Source organism: Medicago sativa, chromosome 8 (assembly GCF_051527215.1).
Source record: "Medicago sativa cultivar Bolivia chromosome 8, Bolivia_mono, whole genome shotgun sequence".
Taxonomy (NCBI): domain Eukaryota; kingdom Viridiplantae; phylum Streptophyta; class Magnoliopsida; order Fabales; family Fabaceae; genus Medicago; species Medicago sativa.
Window position 1 is genome coordinate 93,812,718 of NC_140756.1, and position 17,984 is coordinate 93,830,701.

Sequence of the window (17,984 nt, forward strand, 5' to 3'; positions counted from 1 at the left end):
AATTGAAATTCCAGAACCCCAAATCCCAATATGCTTCCTATCTAATAAAAAAAAAAAACTTATATTCAACAATCTTTCAACTATGTATTTCAAACATATCTCAATCACTATTGTACGGAGTGGATTAGGACTCTTGTTATGGTGGTGATAGTGCAATAGTATGGTAGTTTGTGAAAAATTAAAATTATTTCATGCCCCAATGGCAACATTCACATCAAAACCGTAATAGCAGCAACAGCAATTTAAAACCATGACTATAATATAATATCATAATATTGGCTGAAAAAGAGAATTATCAATGCAATATTCACAATGATTGAGAAAAAAGTAATCAAAGACATTGGAATACAAAATTAGGTTTCTAACAATCTCAATCCACTTGATTAGATCACTGGTCTCAAATCTCAATGGGAATATAACTATCTATCTACATTTTGGTGATTCCATGACAGATGTCTTCTACATTCAATCTGATTACAGAATTGAAAGCTGATAAGAGGGCAAGGTCGGCCATTTTTTGGGAAAAGACTTCCCTAACCGCAGACGAGATATCCGGCTCGACCAGTGGTGAATTCTTGTGACGTATTTTGTTATGCTTGGAAGCTTTCTGTGCAAGCTTCAACATCATGTATGTTAAGATAGTGTTCATCATATTAATGGCCTCGGCAGATATAGCAATGTCAGGATGCACCTTCTTCAGAACTTGGTAGATGTATTTGTTAAACTTTAACATCTTCTTCTTCTCCATTTTGATTTTGATTTTCTTCTCTTTATCGGTGGTATCTACATCCATGGATTTCGAATTCTTCAGTTCCATCTTGTGCGATGATCATAGGGTATTTATAGATTAGGGTTTTATATTAAGCAGAATGAACTGATATTTATTTGGGCCGAGGGAACAAAAAAGTTGAGAAGATTGCTCTTTAGGCTCTTTCAATTGCTAACATACACCTCAAAATACAGAATATAACTCCACCGGATCCTAATTCAGTTTGTTTGTGATCGAGAGATAACTCTCAATCGCTAATTTTTAGATTGGTTCTCCGTTTAACTGATTTAACAAAGCAGATCCGTTGAATATTTTTTTGTTATATTTCATTTCAGAGGAGTACCCTCTTTGAACTCAATTTTGTGTTACAAACATCTTTCTCAATATTAAAAAAGTTTTTTCTCTTAAAAAAAGTTGACTTAAAAAAGTTTTACTCACTCTCTAGATTTATTGGGTGAACAAGGCTGTTGTCAAGTTTTTATGGTTCAATGGTATTATTGGTGTGAATTATAAGATAGTTTCTCAATCCATCTTTAAAAATGCGACATTTTACCAAAAACACGCTTCTGATGGTGTATTTTGATAGACTTAAGCAATAATAATATATACAAGTTGTTGGAGTAAACCCTAATAGTCAATCTGTATTGATTGGATTTGGCTTTGTATCATGACTTTAATATATATATGAATTGGTTAGCACCGGTCATCGGAGAAGTTCTGTTTGTGTGGATTGAGTGGAGACATCACTATGTTGCTTTGCTTGTGATCAAAAACAATTTTGCTACAATGGTTCTGCGCTTCAAGAGGTAAACACATGAATCATTAAAGTGTTTAAGTATGTGTTTAATTTGTGATTAATGATTTAATCAAGACCTGTTTCAATAAGATTTGTTGTGTTAAGAAGATTAAAATTTTGAAAAACACCTCCATGAAATTCCTTCACAAGTAGCATATAAAACAATACTCCTTCCGTTCCATTATAAGTGAGTCTTTTGTTCATTTCACACATATTAAGAAAAAAAATATTAAATGAAAGAGAGAGAAAAATGGTTTTGAGTGTATTGTAAAGTATTGGTGCATTCCTCATTATCATAAATGCAAAGTAGAATATATTGAAATGAGAGCGATGAAAATAATATTAATTAGAGTTATAATTGAAAAAAAGTAATTAATATTGTATTGAAAAATGAAATAGTCTATTATTTTGAGACAATTTTTTTTCTTCAAATAACTTACTTATTATGGAACAGAAGGAATATATTTAAGTTTTTTTATCTCAATTTCCAACACTCAAAACTACTCAAAAAGTAGGGTATTATATTATTTGCCTTCATACCGGCCCTATTACATACTCAAAACAGTGTAATAGTCACTCTAACTTAGTTGGTAGAGCCATTGTAATATACCTAAAATGACAATGACAATGTAAAAGTTTGTTTTGTGTTGTTCATTTTTGTGTGGTGTGTCAAGTACTTGCATCATGTTAGCATATATTAATAAGAGAGAAGAACTTGATCAACCAAAGAAGGGTGATTTTTGGTCAATCTTGATCCAAAATCACCCATCTGGATTGTTTTTCTTTCTCTTTTAGTTAAATAAATGATTTTCACATATTTTCAATTTTCTTTCGTTTGTTTTTGTGATTTCATCGTCTAGCACGACTTTGTTTATTTTGATTTCCCGTTTTTGTGCGGTGTGTTTTTTATTTCTCGTCTTAGTACATTGTTTATTTGATTCAGGTTGAAATATTAGTTTTGATCAAGTGCAAATTCAATCAATGACTTTTGCGTCGCAACGTTGCAGATCCAGAAACAATCTTTAGGTGGTTTGAATATAGTCATATTTGTAGGCATATATACTCTATCGTTTTATGTTATTAACATGGATGTTGTAAATTTATTCGCATAGTTTGTTTTTAGCGATTTTGAACTTGTATTATGTAGATGTATACTATTAATTTAAATGAATGATTATTTATAGAATAAGAAAATAATAAGAGGGAAGAAAAAGTTTAAAAGGGATAGAAACATAAGGGAATTGGGTTCCACACGTTAATAACCGTTATAGACCGCTCAATCTGAAATGAACAATTGAGAGATAAAACTAGTAAAATCTGAGTCATTGGATCCTATTCCTAGTCCACCACGACAAAAAAGTGTGATAATCAATCTTAAACATTTTAAGGTTTTTAGAATGTCCATTTGGAAGCATCGGAGACATTATTGCCTATTTTTCTGGATGATTTCTGAACTTCCTCAATCGACAACTTCTTCTTCTTCTTCTTCTTCTTCTTCTTCTTCTTCTTCATGGTTAATTGAACGAAACGAAATTTGAACAACCTTATCAGGTATATCCAATCGTTTTCTTACACTACTTCTTCTTGTGCCTTTTAAGATTTCAATCGATATTATACTATTTCAATAATGTATTATTGATATTGATTTATAGCCTATAACTATTACTCTATATTTTTTTTCTAATTAATCTGTAAACACATTAGTTTCTAACATTGAATTGAAATTTAATGGTAATTGTAATTGTTAATGGTAATTGTACTCGTTAGTTATTTGATTTCTACTGCTATTTTTTCATGAAGAGCTTCGTGGTTCAGACTTCAGAACATGGTAGAAGAAAACTAAGCTGTCTTCACCGCGATGAGTGCTAGGGACACTCACCATAAGACCCACTTTTTAACACTCAATCTCCCATTGAGTAAAATACATGTGGGTCCCATTGTTACGGGAGTAGCCCCACGTAAAGTGGTGGGGCCACATGTATTTCATCCAATAAGAGAGTGAATGGTGTAGGGTTGAGAACTTCTAATGTACTCCTCTCAAGATGTTAAATCTTTTCAGTGTCAATTCTTACGGGGTAGCTATAAAGATTTTTGCTCTTGCTTTAAATGTGCCCCTTGCAAGCGGACGGTGGAATTGGTTCCCAAGACTAATCGGTCCTTACTGGGTAAGAAAGAGTGAGTGGTAGAAAAAGAGTGTAAGAGTGAGTGTTTCTAGCACTATTCATGTATGAATTGATTTATTTGAGTTTAGTTACCGGTAAAACCACTTGTGAGGCTGTTTGAGAGAGTTTATGGAAACTACTTATGACATGCCTGGGAGTTGTTTTTAGTTGATTTGCATAAAAACTTCATTCCATTGTTGTTGTCATCAAAAGAAACTCTACTACTACTCATCAGTTCTTTGATTTCTAGTACTATTTTCTTGAAGAGCTCTAAGCTTCCGAACATTACAAAAAAAAACTAAGGGTTTGTCTGGATTGGTTTATTTGAGCTTATTTACTTGAACACTTGTGGTCATGGGACTGTTTGAGAGAGCTTATGAGATGTCTGTAATTTGTTTTGAACTCGTTTCAATAAACTCTCCACAATGACTTATGAAAATAGTTTATAACATATGAAAATATATTGATTACATTTTATATTTTCTTATAGAAATAGCTTATACATAAGCATTTATATAATAAGGGCATAATTAGTCTGTTTATCCAACAGGGCCTAAGCATCTTAGAACTTCAACTTTTCAGGTGACGAATGAAGCATTAGTAAATAAGTTGATGGGCAGTGATGAAGCTCAACAGCTATTGCTTTCAGAGTCAAGGGAACATTCTCATCTCAATGAGAAGAGTGACCTTCTTCCTCTGAAGCACGGGTACTCCGTTTTGCTAAACGTACCCGTACCGGGTACTGCGCGGGTACTGGTACACGTACGGTACGCGTACTGTACGCACCCATGAAGCACCAGGTTTTTTTTTTTTTTTTTAATGGTTGGGTACGGCCGGGGTACTGCAGTGGTACTGATTGGGTATGTTTATCCTCTTTTTTTGGAGAAAATGGAGCAATTATAGTTTTTTTTTGTTTTTTTATAAAAGTCAAACTTAACTCCACGCATATCCTCTTTTTTTTTTTGAGAAAAACAAGCCCTTTTATGAGAATTAATAGCATTGAAGCTAGTCATTTTACTGAAGATGAGGAAGGAAATAGTGATATCGCCACAGTTGGAGTGTGATTTTTCCTATTCATGCATAGTTATTAAGTTTTATCCGGTACTTTAGTTTTTCAATTTGGATGTTTTAGCGTTGTAATTTTTTTTTTTGGTTGAATTTTTGTCGTCATTTGAGCAATATAATTTTCTCATGCAATGTTATTTATTTTAAATTAAAAAAAAAAAAAAAATTATCGTAACGTACCCGTACCTTTGTTTTTTGAGAAATGCCGTATCCCGTACCCGCACCCGCACCCGTACCGGGTACCGTACCCGCACCCGTGCAACACAGCCTTCTTCAGAGAAGAAGACCGCGGCGTGGCGGAACTTCAGAGACAGATATCAATCTGCAGCAAGAACAGAATGGTGTCCTCCAAACCCCTTTATCCCCACAATGTATAACTGATAAACAAGAAGCAGAATTCAAGTTCAGGCTAGTGTTCTTGTGTTTAGCAGCATACCTAGGCACAGGTACCTTATGTTTCTATCTAACAAGTTACCAAATTGAGGGCATAAAAACAAATAATTTTCTTGATGCCCTTTATTTCTGTGTTGTGACAATGACTACTGTTGGATATGGAGATCTTGTTCCAAATAGCACTATAGCAAAACTCCTTGCATGCATTTATGTCTTCACTGGCATGGCTCTCGGTGGCTTAATTCTTAGCAAAGCAGCAGATTACATTGTTGAGAAACAGGAAATATTTCTTGCTGAGTCCATGTGCAAGGCTGAAAATTTTGGTCTACAAGAGGTTGCTAAAGAGCTTGAAACTAAGAAAAGCAAATACAAGTTTGTGCTTGCAGTAGCCACTTTTTTTGTGCTCATGATTGCAGGAACTGTTTTTCTGTATTTTATTGAGAATCTAGATTTTGTGGATGCACTCTATTGTGTTTGTTCCACGGTCACTACTTTAGGTTATGGGGATAAGAGCTTCTCGACTGCTGCCGGTAGGATTTTTGCCGTGTTTTGGATATTGAGCAGCACCATTTGCTTGGCTCAGTCTTTTGCTTATCTTGCTGAACTCTATACTGAAGATAGACAAAGATCACTGGCAAAAATGGTTCTCACCCGAAAATTATCACTAAGTGATCTTGAGGCAGCAGATCTTGATGGAGACAAAGTTGTCAGGTACTAAAATACACTAATAGATGAACTATTTTAGCAGACACTTCACAATTGCAGGGATATATTTTCCAATTCGCAATAATCAGAGATTATTTTGACTGATGCTTATAATTTCGAGAACCAATTTACAAATTCACTCATAAGTTATGAAGCACGGACACGATACGTAGGCATGGCAACAAAACCCATACCCACGGTTACCCACCCGAACCAAACCCAATTTGACGGGTTTTCCCCGTTTTGACTGGGTTTGGGTATGGGTATGGGTTTTCCCCGATTTCAAAATACGGGTATGGGACGGGTAACGGGTATATAGGTACCCACCCCGAACCCATACCCAAACCCGTCCCAAATGTAAAATATTACTTTATGTTGATATGTCATGTTATTTTGTTTGATAATTGTCATGTTAATAAAAACTACCTTTGATACTTAAAGGATCTACTAAATCATTACGTCTAACAAATGTTAAAGTGAGCGTATTGTTGGATAATGTATTACAATGTTGCTTTTAGGGATGCAAAAAAACTTCTATTTTTTATTAAAAAAATTATTCAATGCGGGGACGGGGATGGGGCGGGGATACCCAAACCCGTCGGGGACGGGGATGAGATTCAATTTCTCATCCCCGTTGGGTATGGGTAGGGTATCGGGTAAGTATATGAGAATCGGGTATGTGGATGGGGAAGGCAAAACCCATCCCCACCCCGCCCCATTGCCATGCCTAACGATACGTGTATCTGATACGATACGTTTAAGATACATTTATAAAAAAAAATAAAATAAAATGGAAATTAAAATAAGGAGAGAGCTAAACAATCACACGTATCTGAGGCGTGCTGGAGACGTGTCGACGGCGTATCGGAATTTTTTATTTTTATTTTTTAATTATTTTTTTTTTGGATACTCCTTTGATATGTATCGACGGCGTATCAGATACGTATCAGTGCTTCATAGTGCTAAGCTTATATTATAAATGTATTTACTCTTTTTATTTATATCATTTGCACCGGGAGATGCAGTAAGATCATATTTATAACACCTCATCACTAGTATTGCGTTGATAAATTGCTCCAATAATTTAGCTACACTAAGCAATTAAATCCTCAATATTGATCAACAATTTTTTCCCAGTGCTGCAGAGTTTGTTGTATACAAGTTGAAGGAAATGGGAAAGATCAACCAAGAAGATATTTCAGCAGTGATGGAGAGTTTTAGAAAACTAGACTGTGATCAATCAGGAACTCTGACTGAAGCTGATATCAGAAATTTTGAATTCTGAACCATCTTAACATCATCTGCCTTACTATACACATCATGAATTTTAACTCAATTATTATCATTTTGTCGTTGTTAATTTTCGAAATTAATTGAAACTTAAAGTTAATGCTACTGAATAAACAAGTTTATACTTTTAATGAATGGTCTTAAAATGCAAAAAAACAACTAGATTTAATGAATACACATTTGAGCATTTATACTTTTATTTTCATTCATGTTTGTGGCGTTCTTTATACACATAGAATTGATGCAATGCAATGCAATGCAATTTTCTTTTTAGAATGTTTTGGTCTCTATCTAAACTAAGCGTGAAAGAGTGAAATGAGCTAAAATCGAGCCTTGAATGGACAGGACACCTCCATAGACAATCAAGGCGTTTACACTTTACGAAGTGAAATGAGCTAAAATCGAGCCTAAACAGTCGATACAAAGGAAATTTCTAGACTTGTTGTCTATTAATCTAATTTTGTGTGGAAAATTGGACGTTCACTATTTCTCAATTTTCCACATCTACGATGCTTTTAATCCCCTATACGGTTAATACAGGACAAAGAAGCACAAGACAACGCAATAAATTGGTTGAATAATGTAAAACAAATTTTTACGGTATTGAATAATTTTTTATCTTATGCAATTTTTGGTGAACAAAAGACTATTTTAGACAACTTGCATGAGGTTCTCGTGAGCTTAGCTCAGTTGGTATGAACAATGTATAATATATGCAAGGTCTAGGGTTCAACTCCGGCCACCACAAAAAAAAAGAAAAACAACTTGTGTGAGACAAAAAGTTGTACCGAGGTATAATTAGAAATAAAAATTTCAATTTTTGTCGTGTCTCTTGTTTCTAGTTTGTTTTGTATTCAAAGTATTTTTACAAATCAAACATTGTACTCCTAAAATTGTCATGTCTTATGCTTCGATTGACTAAAGTAGTAAATTTACTTGATAGCAACCTCCACATTGACCAATTCGTAAAGGACGTATGCTTATGAAATCATGTATAAAATAACGTATTTTTAAATAATATAGTAGTTATATTTTAGTTTTTTTCTTAAACATTTTATTTTTGATCTACCAAATCAGAAACACCATAAAATACACGAAGAGCAGAGAGGACCACGTGAAGCTTAGCTTGAACCCACTTTCATAACATCACAATCAAATAATAATGGTTAGTAATAATGAAATTATATTAAGAAGTCAAATATGTTAAATCATTTCATCAGAAAATTCAACTTTGAATGATTGGTTTGTACTCTGCCACCTCTTTTGAAGTCATTGTTCATTTTGCTGTTGGTAAACCTTCTCTTCGTCGTGTACCAAAATATATCGACATTTGGCTTTGGCCTTGGCAGTGTAGTTTAGACACAGCTGGAGCCGTAGACATTTTTTTTTCAAAAAAAATATGTTTCATCATCACTCCATTTGATCATTATTATTCCACTTGAGTTGATCCGGTGATCATGGTAAAGCAAGAAAAAACGCTTTGGAAGGTTCTAAATTATGAAACTTTTTTATAATACAAATTTAATTGGAGAAATTTTCAGCTGATAGAACGATATAAAAGAGGTTTGAAACCCCACAAATTACAAAGCTTGTAAACTTATGCTAATCAATCAAAATATAAGTATGGCAAAAATCACATATGATGCTTTTGAAATTGCCAAAAACTAAAACGGTTGAGAAATTATTTAAAATCTCACAAAATGAATCTATGATTTTTAATTTTTTGGGTGGGTTAAGGGCTCCGCCACTTTTGATAGTGTTGACTTATCATCTTGAAGCGTGCTTCTATCAAAATCTTGTGTTCAATTCTTTTTGGTATCGATTTCGATAATTGAGAAAAATATTATACTTTTAAGCAAAGAAGACAAGTTATATGAATATTTGCCCTAAAAAAAGTTATATGAATATTAATCCTAAATTATACCGTTCTCCTAATCTAAGCCAAAGCATCTTTAATTCGTCGCTTTCAAATTAGAATAATGAGTACCACTTCTTTTCCTTAGTTACAATCGCCGTCTTATCCAGAGAAATTTCCATAAGTACAATCAAATTATCACTGAACTGATTCAATAGTCCAAATTGATATACGTTTTGATGATAATGGACACAAGTAGAATATGACAAATTCGTAACAGAAAAGAATATGACAATTTTTTTTTTTGAGGTGCATGCATATAAAAGAATATGACAAATAATCTTGTCGTTTTATTTAAAAGTTAAATCAAATGATTTCGGATCCTTAAAATTAAGCCCTAGTAATTATGTTTACTTTACATTTATCCTGGACCCTGATTGGTATGTGATGATGATCCTCTATCTAAGTATCTCAATAATAATTATTATATTGAACAATGAAGCAAAAGGTGTCAGCAAATTATAAAGGAAATTTTGCAATCCATTTCACTAATTGTTATTAGCAGCATGATTGATGCTCAACTTTATCATTCCACGGTACTATCACTATCTATTATCTAAAGAAGTATTATTAGGCTGTGTAAAATTATTGAGTAACTTTACTTGGTTTTTTCCACCAAAAGAAAAAAATAACTTTATACTAGTTTTCATGCAAATAAAAATAAGTACCCCTTCACACTTTTTCCCATCATTAAAAAATAAAAATATAATGAAGAGCAAGAACGAAATTGAGAGATAGAGAGTTAGGAGAGAGAATGAGAGAAAACTGAAGGAGATGATCCATATCTGTATCCATAAAACCTTAATTTAAGTCAAATCAAACCCAATTGATGTATTATCACAACATCTTAAACTAATAGTACAGTTTAAAGATTTGATGGAGACGCTTATCATTTTAGATTAAACATTTTAAAATAATAAATGTCAAGATTTATTTTTAAGGAGTCAAGATTTATTTACGGGAGTAAAAGTATGTGAAGTATATGAAATAAGAAAACGGGTCAGGTATATATGAAGCTAGAGCCTAGAAGTAGAAGATGAGCCGGCTTGGCCGGCCTGTTAGCATTTCTTAAACTTCTTTAATTATACGAAACCAATTCACACGTTTTCTCCTTAATCTAATTGATATTTAATACGTAATTGAACTCAAATGATTAATAAGTTTTTTCAAACAGTGAATTGTTTGGAAGAAGTGAGTTCGATTTTTCGGTGGAACAATTTTTTGTTATATTTTATTTATCTTCAATCGAAATATCAGACCCCTTCCTCTAGAATTAGAAGTTTAATACAAAAAATTGTTATAAAATTATTATTATTATTATATTATATATGTTGTTGGTATTTTTGGACTCTGCTGCCTACTTTGTTATTTAGTAGCACTACTAAGAACCAAACTAGAAACCAAACATTGTGCATAAATATAACTATAAGCTAGTGAGTTCTCCTCCCAATGCCAAAAGTGAGGGAAAGGGAAATGGTGAGGTGTGAAAAGCAATATGGAGAGGAGCCTCCAGTTGTCCTCTCAGACCCTATGGTGTTGGAGATTAATCGTTTGCATAATCTCTTTCATTCTTCAATATTTTTTTTTCTGTTTCCATCATGAGGAGTATTGAGTTTGATTTAGTTTCCATCTGGTCAGTTTGATTCTCACTGTTCTTGTATCATATTGATATGCATTTGTTTTCATTGATTGACTTAGCCTATAAATTATAATGAATATAAGCAATTGTTAGAGTGATGAAGCGTCACATGTGACAAAGTTCGAAAATTGTTTAAAACTTTTGACTACAACATCATCATTTTTAAGTAATTTGATCATTGTTAGTGTTGATTCAACAAAATCAAGAGAAAACAAATATAAGTTGAATTTTGAGATACGTTTTTTATTCATTTTCCTTGTTTTATGCCGAACTAGTATTGAATGGATATTTACCCAAAAAAAAAGTATTGACCAGATCATTGTCTCAGTCATGATGAGAACGAGTGATACCAAACTTTCTACTTGTGAGCAGCATCACCAATCTTTATTAGAGTTTTAAACGATTTTCATTTTTCAAGTATCAGTCCACCGTATGTGATATGAAAGACTTCCTTATCCTAGAAGTCACCATAAGTATAAGTTGAACACAAAATGAACTATTCAAGTCAGTGGTTTGTCTAAAAACCTTATAACTTTATGTAATCATTGTGGCAGAAAAAGTTAAGGATGTAGCAACTTGTCAGAGTGAAATCAAAGCACTAAGGTCGACTGAAGCTCTGAAGGATAAGGCCATAGAAGAGGTATTTTAATTAAATCTATCTATACAAACACATGGTATATCATAAGCAGCTTTATCCATTAGGGACCATTAATTATGTCATGCATGTTACAACAGAAAAATATGAAACTACCTATTAATTTGTAGTATAATTACAAGATATATGAATTTTTCAGTATTCCGCATCGTTCTAAATTTTGGTCCACAACTGCAATTGTGGCCGCAACCTCAATTTAGAACCGTATTATTCAGTCTAATATGGCTATAATTGTCTTCCACCATTTTCAGCTGAGAAATGAAGTCGGTAAACTGGACGAGAGACTTAGAGTTACAGAGGATCGTCTTAAGCAAAAGGTACACTGATTTGGTATACTTGTATTTTATTAAAGTAGGAACCATATTGAAGATTGCTAGAACCTAAAATGCAAGTTTTTCTCTCTTTCCAAAATCTATTCTTATGCAGAATATAGAAATCAAGAAACTGACAGACGAAAAGAAAAGTGCAATGGCTGCACAATATGCCGCAGAAGCAACACTTAGAAGGGTGCATGCAAACCAAAAGGATGACGATTCTGTTCCAATTGATAACGCCATTGCCCCTCTTCAAGCTGAGATTACAATGTATAGGAATGAGGTACAATATTACAAATACTACCATTTCCAACAAGGAATCATTTGCAAGGATAGATCAAAATGGAATTAAATTATGTAGACAACAAAACTAACATCAAATATGATTTCATAGATAACAGCACTTCAGGAAGATAACAAAACTTTAGAACGACTCAAAAAGTCGAAAGAGAAAGCATTGCTAGATGCAGAGAGGATTTTGCAAAGTGCACTAGAGAAGGCTCTAATAATTGAAGAAGTTCAAAATCAAAATTTTGACTTAAAGAGACAGATTGATATCTACCAGGCAAGATTTTTTGCGTTTCCCTTTTTTCTTTTTTATAATAAAAAATTGGTTTCTATAGTGAAAATGTTTTAGCCAATTTACAACTACCACAAACAGGAGGAGACCAAAATTTTAGAGAAATCTCGCCGCCAAAAGATTCTTGAAGTTGAAAAGCTTAGCCAAACTATTCAGGAACTTGAGGAAGTCATCTTAGCTAACGGCGCTACAGCTAACGTTGTTCGCGATTACCAAAGACAAGTTTCTGAATTGCAAGTAAGCAGTCTGAATTTAATGTTTGATATATTGACTGTTTGTTTGGTTGATCTTTTGTGGTAACTTGTGGTTTTGCATATAAATTTTCAGGATGAGAAAAGGACACTAGAGAGGGAGCTAGCAAGGGTAAAAGTTTCGGCCAATAGAATTGCAAATGGTGAAGCTAATGAGTGGAAGGATGAAAATGACAAGGTCATGCCTGTCAAGCAATGGCTAGAAGAGAGAAGGATTATGCAGGTATGACTAAGTATGAATAACTTTCCATGAAAACCTTTGAAGTTTATATCATCCTGCTTTCATGCCTTAAATACTACAGTTTTATTTTGTTACTTATAAGGTGTAGTGCCTGAAAACTACAATAACAATATACTGAAATAAATCTTAAGGGTAAGTTTAAGTTTAAGAGGGTGTAATGCAAACTAGGATTTTCCATATTTAAGGAGTCCAATCAAGAGAAGCTGTTCAACACTATGCACTTATAATATAAGTGCTTTTATATAAAATGTTTCTATAACAAAAGATAAAATAAAGTCAAACTGTTTTTATTTAAGTTGTTTTTATAAGTTATCTTGGAGAGCTTATAGAAATAAGTTCAAAATAGACATTGACGTGTCATAAGTTGCTTGTATTAGCTCTCCCAAACAATCTCACAACTGATTATGTCAGTAGATAAGTTCAAACATGATAATTCAAACAGGCCCTAAATGAAATTTCTACAAACTATTATGTCCTTGCAAATGTAGACAGAGATGCAAAGGTTGAAAGACAAGCTTGCTATATCAGAGAGAACAGCCAAGGCAGAATCACAGCTGAAGGTATTTATCTGACTCATTTTTCTTTCCATGTAAGCATCTAAATCAATTTTCAACGTGTTATTTGGTGTTCACTTCAGGAAAAACTAAAAGTGAGACTAAAAACAATGGAGGAAGGTTTAAAACATTCTTCAAGTTCAAAAGCAGAAAAGCCTAACATCATAAGTTCCCGAACAGCAAGTGGTGGTCCAAAAAAGAGATCTACATCACAACCAAGAGCATCTGCTATTGGAAGCCCTTTATTTCAACAGACAAATATAAAAAACAACACAAACACTGTTGGGGGAAATTTAAAACTGGAAATTCCTATTAAAATGAAGTATACTTCTGCGGAAAACATGTTGAAGAAAAGGATATGGACTTCAATAAGTAAAGTTGCTGATAGTGGTGAAAAGGAAAATGAGATACAGGTGAACAGAGACATGAATTTAAACCAGTTCAATGCTGAAAGTGAAGCCGAAGAAATCAAAACAATTGTTGATGTGAATGAAGACTTCCAAAGCAAGAAACCAAATGACTCGTGCAGTGACGATTTGGTGTCAGGTTTTTTGTATGATAGGCTGCAAAGAGAGGTCATTAAATTGAGGAAGTCTTGTGAAACCAAAGACAGTAGTTTGCAAGCTAAAGATGAAGAAATTATGGTAATAGTAACTGTTGTGCCCCGCTTTCACTAGCTATGTATCGCCGACACTTTATATAGATGACATGTCCCGTGTCAATGTCTGGCACGTGTCAGTATCAGAAACCAACATGGTCCTGACACATGGTTACATTCAATTACTTTAATTTTCTTAAATTATTACCAGTGTCTTCCGGTTAGTGTCAGTGTCGTGTTTGGTGTCTGTATATGTGTCTGCGTTAATGTTTCAAAGTCTACAAGTAGGATCTCTCAATTTTAAAAAAGAAATAGATGAGTTCGTTACTGTAGTTTTAGGTCCATAAAACACACATTTCATAAACTTGTGACATAATTATACACTAATTATACTATGATCCTCTCCATATATCATATTGAACTACATATATAACTTCAGATGTTCATGAAGAAAGTTGATGCACTGACCAAGTCCATGGAAGTAGAGTGGAAGAAAATGAAAAGAGATGCAGCTGCTAGAGAAAAGGAGCTTTCAGCAGCAATAAATTCAGATGATAACAAGAAATACAGAAACACAGACTCCTCCAAAAGGTTAGTGTGGCTGATACATGCTAACAAGTTTGTTCTGTTTTTCTTAACTATACCATAACAATGTTATAAAATTGTTGCAGGGTGATGAAAAAATGTTGACGAATCTTTATTTGTAGATAGCTAAAGGAATTTTATTGATCAACTTTGTGATTTTTGTTTGTAAATACAAAACATTTGGTGAGATTAGTATATTGAAATAATTTTCCACTGCCAAAAAGGAGTTCCAGAATTTGATTATGTACAAACAAAAGTGTTCAATGTGCACCTGTAAATTTGTATAAAAGAGTTTCTTTCATAGTGAGTTTTACACACTACACTGTCCAAGTTTTTCACGAAATTGAATACGAGGAACACTTGGAAAAACATCACTTGAGCATTTGAAATGTAAAATTATATTATACACATTGGTTCAGTGAAGAATATGAGTAACAATCAGCATTCAATAGTATAACTACATCCATAGTTTTGATGCAATAGACTTACAACTTGTAGCCTATAGCTTTCAGTTGTATTAGTAAAAATTACACTTACCTCCCTTAAAGTCTCTCTAAATGGCACAAACACCCCCTCTAGTTTTAAAATATATACTAACCTCCCCTAAGTTCTCACCAAATAGACAAAGACATCCCTTCTTTGTTAACACCGTTAGTTTCTCCATTAAAAAAAAAGGAGCTTTTTGTAAAAGCATAAATTTCATTTTTTTTAAGGCAATTTCAATTTCTAAAATGCTGCTATAAACCGAAAGCATGTCATTCATAATTTGGCAATTGATAACACTCAATTTGCAACCCAAAATACTTCTCCAGATCCACATACAACGACATCTTTATTGGCAGTAGCTATTTTAGCAGCAAAAATTTGTTTTCAAGCATGGTAACTATATAAACCTCTTAATTTTGGGACAAATAAACCAATGGAAGTATGGCAAAATAAACTACAAAACCAATGTCATTGTTTTGTCAAGAATAAAGGGTTGATGATCGTGCCTTTAATTACCCCTCACCATGTATATATCATGCCCTTGTTTTTCATTCTCTCTCCAAAACTGGACAAAATTCTCCACTGCGTCTCCAACTAGTAATTAAGTCAATAAATATTCTTTGGGCTTAGGCAGCAATTTTTGTTGTCATGATAAAACTACATATGAATCAAATCAAATTAAGAAGCTTATCAATCAGATGATAACACATTGAGTGATTAATTTGACTTTCTGCTATGACAATCACAAATTTTTCCATGATTTATTAATAGTTGCAACATTTCTTTCTAGCAATACATGCAAATTGGAGCTTCGTGAGAAATAGAATTAAGGGGATGAGATAGGGTTGGAATGGAGTAATTTGCCTGCTAACGACAATTTTGACGGAAAGAAACAGAAGGGAGGTTTTTAATGTTTAGGAAAATAGAGGGGAGGTCAATTGTATTTAGATAGAACTAAGGGGAGGTTGTTATAATTTTCCCGTTGTATTATGAACCTAAGCCAGTTTAAATTTAAGAATGAAGGATATTGCCAAGAGGATCACAAAATATAATCAATAATTTCAATTTGAGAAATTATAGCTTTGTTTGTTGAATAACTGTTAATTCATGGTCTGATAGACAACAACCCCAATCCAAGAGAATTCATCTCACTTATTTATACTTTTTTAATAATTAATATTTGTTTAAAATAAGCAGTCGATCACTCTAATTCAGCATCTCAAAAAAATTATTAAATGATCGCAGAAGCAACATGGTCTATAATTTAGTGCGTTATGTCAAATTCTAACTGAGTAACACATGGTATTCGTTTAAACCATAAAGCAAACAGTTACAAAATTGGGTTTGACAGAAATCAAGTAGGTCAAGCATTGTAAATTATTAATTCTTGCGTTTCTTGCCATTCGGTTTCGTAACATTAATCATTATCCATTCTAATGTTAAAGTAGGCTATTAGAGATGTGACAGTTAGTTAAATGTTATTAGATTAGATAGGAGTTCGTTGGTCTATATATATATATATATATATATATATATAAGCATTAATGTACTACTTGTTTGTAGCAATTCTTCCGTATTGGCTTGGAAAGAAACACTCAATGGTGAAGCAAACCATGCAGTTTTCACTCATTCACACCATAAAAAGATGGTTAATGGGCTTATTATGTTGATCACAGAAACAACACAACGAAGTACAATTAACCCCACGTTTGAACAAAGCTTGTCTGGCCGATAGCCTTTGGTGAAGTATCCGACACATGAGCCGTAGGTGTTGAGCTTCCACAACATACTCCATATTGCCTTCTTGTGGAATGATGGATTGGTTGGAGTTAAGAACCTCGTGCCTTTTCTTGAGAAAGTTGTAAGCTGGTATGACAGAGAACTAACCAACTCTATTTGCCCCCCAAATAAAAGAAGAATCATGCGGCCTACTATATGGAAGAGGGATTTGAATTCTTTGTTGAGCATCAATTGGAAGGAAAATATAACTAATCAGTTGATAATTTCACTCTCCGTATTCAAAATGGAAGAGGTCTGCCACAACATTAATCTCATAATTCATGGGCTTTGGACACCAAATTTTATGTTCTCCTTGGCAAGATAACTAACCATCCTCCCAAATATTGATGCTTAAGATCATTACCAATTTTCCAATAACCACCATGATCTAAAACTTCTGAGCAAGCTTGGATAATACTCGTCCAAGTGTAGCAAGAATTTAATCAAATTTTTGCATCAAGAATACCGGATCTAGGAAAATATCTACCTTTCAAGTTTCAAGCACCTATTGAGTAAGCTGTCATGGTAATGACAGATTCACCATCCCATTTAGCTAACAAAGCCAGATCAAATTCCTTCAGAGATCTGAATCCCATACCGCCTTCCCTCTTCTATTTACAAACGACATTCCAACTGATCCAACCGATCCAATTGATTGCACCACCACTTTAAATAAAATCTCTTTCATTGCAAAAGATATGTGATTTCCTTTCCATCCCTCAAACTTCTTCCAAACTCTATCATGTTGCTTGGACTGCCCAACTAAAGTCAGTATTCCCAGGTACTTAATTTGTATCCATCCCTAGTATAAAATTTTCTTCTCCTCAGGAACACATTCAGAGCATATTTGATTCCTCATATATGTGTGGTTTTTTTTTTAGTTTCAAAGTGTATGACAAAAAAATTCACCCCCAAAAGTGTTGAGACATGAAAAATTGTATGTCCAAACGTGAGAATTTGCATCACATTATATCAAATATCCATGAAAAACTTTTAACTATATATATATATATAATTTTCTAAAATCAATAATTTTATTGAAAGTTTGTTATAATCACAAAAAGTATTTCTAAGTGAAGAATGACAAGAGAAACATCTAATAAAATCTACCCAAACTTGTTGTGCAATATTAAAATGCATTCTTCTCAATTGTAAATTCACAAATTGAAGTGTTTTGGTACAATTGCTCTCAAAATCGATAAATTAA

At 33.3% G+C, this 17,984-nt stretch overlaps 3 protein-coding genes across 6 annotated transcripts; 2 read left to right on the forward strand and 1 right to left on the reverse strand.

Moving 5' to 3' along the window:
* Nucleotides 1-427: 427 nt before the first annotated feature.
* Nucleotides 428-817, reverse strand: LOC146903546 (histone H2B.11-like). Its single transcript, XM_085737250.1, has one exon. The coding sequence runs from the start codon at nt 815-817 to the stop codon at nt 428-430; it is 390 nt and encodes a 129-aa protein (XP_085593376.1).
* A 2,161-nt stretch (nt 818-2,978) lies between these two features.
* LOC146903547 (two-pore potassium channel 1-like) lies at nt 2,979-7,311 on the forward strand. 3 transcript variants are annotated; one of them, XM_085736110.1, is made up of 5 exons: nt 2,979-3,116; nt 3,366-3,730; nt 4,310-4,414; nt 5,061-5,896; nt 7,028-7,311. In XM_085736110.1, the coding sequence occupies exons 2-5, from the start codon at nt 3,608-3,610 to the stop codon at nt 7,173-7,175; spliced, it is 1,212 nt and encodes a 403-aa protein (XP_085592236.1). In that variant the 5' UTR covers nt 2,979-3,116; nt 3,366-3,607; the 3' UTR covers nt 7,176-7,311. The 3 variants fall into 3 exon arrangements, with proteins under 3 accessions (XP_085592236.1, XP_085592238.1, XP_085592237.1); XM_085736112.1 differs by lacking the exon at nt 3,366-3,730 and having other exon boundaries at nt 4,278-4,414; XM_085736111.1 differs by lacking the exon at nt 3,366-3,730.
* A 3,143-nt stretch (nt 7,312-10,454) lies between these two features.
* LOC146903548 (microtubule-associated protein 70-5-like) lies at nt 10,455-14,966 on the forward strand. Of its 2 annotated transcripts, XM_085736113.1 has the most exons (11): nt 10,455-10,728; nt 11,289-11,374; nt 11,641-11,706; nt 11,816-11,986; nt 12,098-12,268; nt 12,365-12,520; nt 12,611-12,757; nt 13,264-13,335; nt 13,413-13,973; nt 14,367-14,518; nt 14,599-14,966. In XM_085736113.1, the coding sequence occupies exons 4-11, from the start codon at nt 11,858-11,860 to the stop codon at nt 14,615-14,617; spliced, it is 1,407 nt and encodes a 468-aa protein (XP_085592239.1). In that variant the 5' UTR covers nt 10,455-10,728; nt 11,289-11,374; nt 11,641-11,706; nt 11,816-11,857; the 3' UTR covers nt 14,618-14,966. The 2 variants fall into 2 exon arrangements, with proteins under 2 accessions (XP_085592239.1, XP_085592240.1); XM_085736114.1 differs by lacking the exon at nt 10,455-10,728 and having other exon boundaries at nt 11,159-11,374.
* The last annotated feature ends 3,018 nt before the right edge of the window (nt 14,967-17,984 follow it).